Source organism: Vipera ursinii, assembly GCF_947247035.1.
Source record: "Vipera ursinii genome assembly, chromosome: 3".
NCBI lineage: Eukaryota > Metazoa > Chordata > Lepidosauria > Squamata > Viperidae > Vipera > Vipera ursinii.
Genome location: NC_139516.1, coordinates 174,404,963 through 174,411,379, shown reverse-complemented (window position 1 = coordinate 174,411,379; position 6,417 = coordinate 174,404,963). Strand labels below are relative to the sequence as shown.

Below are 6,417 nucleotides of genomic sequence, written 5' to 3'. Positions count from 1 at the left end.
TATAGAGCTATTAGAAAAGGGGAGGGGAGTTTTAAATGTGTTGGTTTTGTGACTGTAAACGTCGGTGTAATTGTCGTTGTACCCATTGCCCAGACTGTGCACCTGTGCATCTTAAGAGTAGCTTCCCTGGTGGACGTTAACGTCTAACCCAGGGGTCTTAACTTGGCCCTTTTATGACTTGTGGACTTCAACTCCCAGAATTCCTCAGCCAGCTTTGCTGGCTGAGGAATTCTGGGAGTTGAAGTCCACAAGTCATAAAAAGGCCAAGCTTGAAGACCCCTGGTCTAACCGGTGTTTCTTAACGTGAATCAAGTTTAACATGAATGGATTCCAACTTCCAGGATTCCAAATTTCCTAACGGCTAATATCAAACCTAGCCTCTTTTGACGCAATAAGAATCATGTTACTCTCGTCCAAAGCGGGGGCGCCACGCCCACCCTGCCTCAGCAAAGACAAAAAAAACGTCGCGACGCGTCGCGTGACGCGATGGAGTTTGACAACCGCGCTCCGAAGCACTAAAAAAAAAAAAGTGACAAGAGAGAACGCCACCTTCCCGAGACGGAAGCTTCGGTCTTGCCAAGGCGGGAGAGCTCCCACCCCCACCCGACTCCGCCGTTCTCCGGCACCAACAGGCGCACCCGCTCTCCTGAGGCCACGCCTGCAGATCTTCTGATTGGTTTCTGGAGGTAATGATATCATTTCCGGGACAAAGGGGAAGGGGCGGAGAATGGCTCTTCGTCAGACTATATAAGCGTGTGCTGTGGAGGGCGTTCTTCCTTTTGGGCGAGTGTCATCGTTGCCGCTTTGTCCTTTGTTTCCTGGCTCACCGCTGTTCCTTCGGCCTCTAGTGCCCACTTCGGCCGGGATTAAGTCGGTCAGGAAAGCTTCGCGGCGGCTATGGTGAGGAGGAAGGGAGCCTCTCGCCGAGACAGGGGCGGGGGGGAATGTACGAACTCGAGCGCCGTGAGAAGCTCTTAGGCCACGTTCCTCCTTTCCTGCCCGCCCCTGCCTCGTGCTCGCTGGCGGCTCGTGCCTTTCTCTGGCAGCCCAAAGGCGCTTCCTGACTGGATAGAAACTGAAAGAGCTCAGTCTCTTCTTTGGGAAGAGAGAGGGCCGAGGGGAGTGGTCTTCTGTTCGCTATATATATTTGCCTTTTGTTGCCCGAGGCAACCGTTCCGCGCAGACGGAAAGATCTCCCTGCGGGTGTATCCAGTAAGGGGCTACATAAGTACTTACTAATACGGCGGTTCGGACTACGAAGCGGACAAAGGAGGACGGAGTACGAAGGAAATTTAGAGCTCAACCTTTTTCTCATAGTTTTCTGAATGTCTTCCCGTTTCTAAGAGGTAGCCAAGATTGGAGACGTACTAATGCTAGAATTCTGCCAAAGCTGGCTAAGTTTATTTCCCGAGCTAGGCGTTTCCTGTGCATCTCTCCTGTCCCAAGCATAAGGTAATCCTATCCTGTATTGCAACACGAAAACCAGGACGCTTTCAAACTGGAAAAAAAAACTTATTTTTTTTCTTTAGTATGAGGACTCTTATTTGACCTGAAAGAGTTTATTACAAGTACTCCCGTCAAATTACCGTTCCTTAATTTAAAAGTTTAAAGACTATAACTTTTGTTGTTTGAGAACGTAGAATTGGGTTATAATAAGATAATAAAAGATGGTTTCACAATTCTGACTCAAATTATAGTTCAAAAAGTTCAGTGCGTTATGACAGGAATTTGCATATTTCTGTAAATGTAGTTCACATTGCTTAATTAGTGAAAAATGGCATAATTTTGATTGTGCCTGATTCCAGAGTTATGATTCCCTCTTATTAGAAATGAATTGAGAGCATCCTTCTCTGGATTAGGGCAACCTGTTCTCCAAGGAATGCACAGATTGAACAGTCTGAAAAGTTTTATTGCAAACACTTGTATCAGAAAAGCACAGGCAAATATATACTAAGATGTTACTTCTCAGATTGTGTGAAGCAGAGTATTACCCTCTCCACAAATCTCAGAAGGCTAATAAAATATAAGTACTCTTTTTAAAAGCCTTTTCTAGCTTACTTTGATAGTAAAGTGTCTTATTACTCTACAGTTACTAATGTGTAAAGCAAACCAAGAATTGAACAGTTTCTTCCACAGTTTCTTGTTTGGGTCCCAGTAGTATTCAGTTTCATTAGATTTCTCCTAATTATTCCAGAGTGTAATTATTCTTACACTCTTCTTGAAAATATCTGACCTTGAAAAATAGTTGAATTGCTAATTTTCATCTTGGTGGTTTGTTTTAGGCATATAAAGATACTGGGAAGGCCCCTGTGGAACAAGAAGTAGCAATTCATCGAATAAGAATTACTTTGACAAGTCGCAATGTGAAGTCTCTTGAAAAGGGTATGTAACAAAATAAAACATTTTTAAACGGTAGTTTCCATGGTATTATCTAAGCTGCTTCTTGTTAGCTGCGAAGTCGCGTCCGACCCATCGCAACCCCATGGACAAAAGTTCCTCCAGGTCTTTCTGTTGTCCCCTTTTTCTCTTGCCCTCAATCTTTCCCAGCATTAGGCTCTTCTCCAGTGAGTCCTTCCTTCTCTTTAGGTGGCCAAAGTATTTGAGTTTCAACTTCAGGATCTGGCCTTCTAAAGAGCAGTCAGGGTTGATCTCCTCTAGGACTGACCGGTTTGATCGCCTTGCAGTCCAAGGGACTTGCAGGAGTCTTCTCCAGCACCGTAGTTCAAAGGCCTCAATTCTTGTGACTCTCTGCCTTTCTTATGGTCCAACTTTCACTGCCATACATTGCAACTGGGAAGACCATAGCCTTGACTATACGCACTTTTGTTGGCAGGGTGATGTCTGCTTTTTAGTGTGCTGTCTAGATTTGCCATGGCTTTCCTCCCCAGGAGCTTATGTATGTATCTAAGCTTATGTATTCTTATACAGACATTGGGATGTCAGAATAATTACTGGTTCATATATTTTGTTGTATTAATGAATTATATATAAAGCAATATGATGTGCTTGGGCTGCTGTATTAGGGTTTTATTCATATAGAAATAAAATATTCTACATTGGTTATATTAGTGTTGCTATATAGTTGGCAATGAGGACAAAGACTTAATTGAACTACTATGATAAGTTTATACGCTATTCTGAGCCAACATCCAAAACAATGCTATAGTGACCTGTATGTAATGTTAAGTTAAAATTCTTGCTTTTTTACAGTTTGTGCAGATCTCATCAGAGGTGCTAAAGAAAAAAATCTAAAAGTGAAAGGCCCTGTTCGCATGCCTACTAAGGTATCTAATTTGTGGAAAGTTTATTTTTTTCCTCTTATATCAAATTATTAAATTTTAGAAATAGTTTTGTTTATTGAATACATCTTTTTGCTTACATTTTAGACTCTGCGAATCACTACAAGAAAAACACCATGTGGTGAAGGTTCCAAAACTTGGGATCGTTTCCAAATGCGTATACATAAGCGCCTCATTGATTTACACAGTCCTTCAGAGATTGTCAAACAAATAACTTCTATCAGCATTGAGCCTGGGGTGGAAGTTGAAGTTACTATTGCTGATGCTTAAATGATTGTTACGTTTATCAATAAAAGCTTTTAAGTTTTTATCATTACTTGCTGGTTGTGGTAGTGACTTTATCATGAAGATGTATAAATTGAGCAGTTTACAGGTTTTAAGAAATGTTAGGAAAGTCATGATCAGGATAAGTAGTTATCATAAATCTATGGTTTATAAATTTGTAATGGTTTGTTTTGGGTAATTGAATAGTCTACAACATATAATTGTGTATAAGGATCAAACAGTTATTCTTCTCTCTCTCTCTCTCTCTCTCTCACACACACACACACACACACACACACATGGATCAAAACAAAATTAGTGCTACTCCATAATCTGATTCTGCGAGTTTTAATTCTTTGGTCCTGAAAGAGTTTCTGTGATGGACAGTTTTAACTAATTTAAAACAGGCACTAAATCTGCTGCACACTGAAATCTAAACCCATTTTTCCTTTATTTTAAACTATCTGGAGGGTCCAGCAGTTCCTAAGCTTTTTCCTGAAGTCTCTGAGTACAAATGCAGTATACACTTAGATCATGTAATCATGGGGATGCTGCAACAGTTGTGTGAAAAAGTTGTAAATCATTTGTTTCAGTGCTGCTGTAACTGAGCTGTCACTAAATGGTTAAGTCAGGTAGTCCTTGACTTAGAACTATTATTTTAATAACTGCTGGAAGTTACTGTAGCACTGAAAAAAGTGACTTAGATTTTTTCACACAACTGTTGCATCCCCATGGTTACATGATCAAAATTAGGCACTATGCAACTGGTATGTATTTATGATAGTTGGAGTATCCTAAAATGGGGCAAAACCCATTTAGCTGTCTTGCTCAGCAACAAATATTGGGCTCGAATTGTAAGACTACCTGCAAATGATTTCGAGTTAAATAATGACAATTGCTGTCTATTTACCTTGCAAAGAAGTTTTGAACAGAAAGTAATGTTTTCCTGCAAATAATACTTTTAAGTCAGTACCGCATAAATTGCTTTGTAAGCAGGTTCATCACAGATAAAAAGTTATTTGGCAGAACCAAGAGATGAGAAGAAACTGGAGAAAAAAAGAAAATTTCTCAATGAAGTTTTTAAGAAAGCATCACAATCGGTTTCCATAACACAACTTGTAAAATGGACTCGTCATGAGTGTCTCCTTCCCTGTTACAGAATTATGTGGACTGAGTAATTTATTCGGAAAACATTACATTAGCGGTGATGTTACATGCATAAACCACAAACATTTTTAATTTAAGCTTGCAATAGCTTAATAGCTGATGAATTCTATAGTGTGAGACTGGTAGAGATTTGAAGTAAGCAAAGATGGAAGTTTGAACTCAAATTTACTTGCTTGTTCTATGGGACATTTGAAATAATTTACAGGACTGGTAGCTTCAATACTGTTTGCTAATTACATTATTAAATATGAAAAATTATTACATTATTAAATGTGATTTTAGGGTATTCTTGTTCAATCTTTTTTTAAAAACTGCTTTGTTAATGCTCTCTAGTGGATTATTGTAGCCACTGTAATTTTAAAAGTAAACTAGACCAGTTTTAACTGGCTGCATTGTATCTGAACTTTTTACAGGAATCTCCAGATGTTAACATCTGACAAACGATCTCATTCAGTATTCGCAGCAGGAGCTATATTGCATACAGTATACAATTGGATATTTATAGAAATACAACACTGGCATGTAAATATATGTAAAATATGTTTTTCTAGCCATATAATTTAACAGTGGGGAAAATTGTATATTTCCTTGCAATGAGAAGGGATTTGACCTCATATTCTCATAATCAATTATAGAAATGAATGTTTTTGCCAAGTAGAATCTCCTTAAATGTAGTAAGACTTTCTGTTCTGGCAGTACCCAGAGTAAATTATACAGCAGATGCTTTATTAAGATGGGTAAAAACATTTAAATGTCTGCTATTGTAGATTATCAGATTTTCTAACATGTCTGATCACCAGAAAAATGTTGCAATTCTACAGGTGTATCTGCAGAAGGTGGAATATGACTCTGAATTTTAATACAATTTACACAATACAAAGCTCTAATTCAATAGTACTATCTTGGTTGGCTGAAAGAGCTAGCTATACTCCCACAATATGCAAAGTCACAGTTTATATAATTAATAATTATGTAATTATTTATTAAGCTTTAGAATTCATACACAGAAGTCATGACTTATAAGCATAGTGGGTGGGTTTATACGGTAATTAAACTCCATTTTGACTTCTAGGTACATGTGAAGAGAATTTTTCCAGATTGTCATTAGAATAATGATATGCATGGCAAGAGAGTGGTTTTGTTGTAATTAGCTGTTTTCACAGCCTCTCCATGATATGCTGGACCATTAATTACATAGGTTAAAGTAAAATTGGCTAGGTTGTAGTTAGGTGCTTTTCAAATGCTAACGAATTAATGCAGAGAGCATCTTCTGTGAACACCCTCCCCTGCCCCCCATTGGCAGAGGTTACTCATGTTTCAAGCTGTAATCTTCAGCTGCATTTGGAAATGTCAGGAATTAGACATTACATTCTGAATATAAAACATGAACTGCAGTCCTTTCATATGCCTTTCCTTACCAGTGTTATGAATCATCGAGTATTATAATCCAAGAGTTGTCATAGAGGCAAGATGGGCCGCATGAAAATTAAAAAGGATTCCAAATTCTGTGAGCATATCTCAACACAATTACTAAACTATTAGATCCTTTCCCCCCCCTTTTTTTTCCTCTTGTGGGAGCAGCTGCAACAGGTTGACTTCTGATAACTAGGTATTTTGTAATACTGTTGCTATAAATGATTTGTGGCAGGCATTTGGGGAATGTGCAAGACCCCCCCCTCCCCCATAT

At 38.9% G+C, this 6,417-nt stretch overlaps 1 protein-coding gene across 1 annotated transcript; it reads left to right on the top strand.

Moving 5' to 3' along the window:
* The first annotated feature begins 750 nt into the window (after positions 1-750).
* On the top strand, positions 751-3,615 carry RPS20 (ribosomal protein S20). Its single transcript, XM_083358611.1, has 4 exons — positions 751-900; positions 2,283-2,382; positions 3,211-3,284; positions 3,387-3,615. The coding sequence occupies exons 1-4, from the start codon at positions 898-900 to the stop codon at positions 3,567-3,569; spliced, it is 360 nt and encodes a 119-aa protein (XP_083214737.1). The 5' UTR covers positions 751-897; the 3' UTR covers positions 3,570-3,615.
* Positions 3,616-6,417: the final 2,802 nt, after the last annotated feature.

Bases quoted from the DNA above. Each gene is read 5' to 3' on its own strand.
- RPS20 (XM_083358611.1), top strand. The intron at 2,383-3,210 runs GTATGTAACAAA...GCTTTTTTACAG, and splicing joins TGTGAAGTCTCTTGAAAAGG to TTTGTGCAGATCTCATCAGA. The intron at 3,285-3,386 runs GTATCTAATTTG...CTTACATTTTAG, and splicing joins CTGTTCGCATGCCTACTAAG to ACTCTGCGAATCACTACAAG.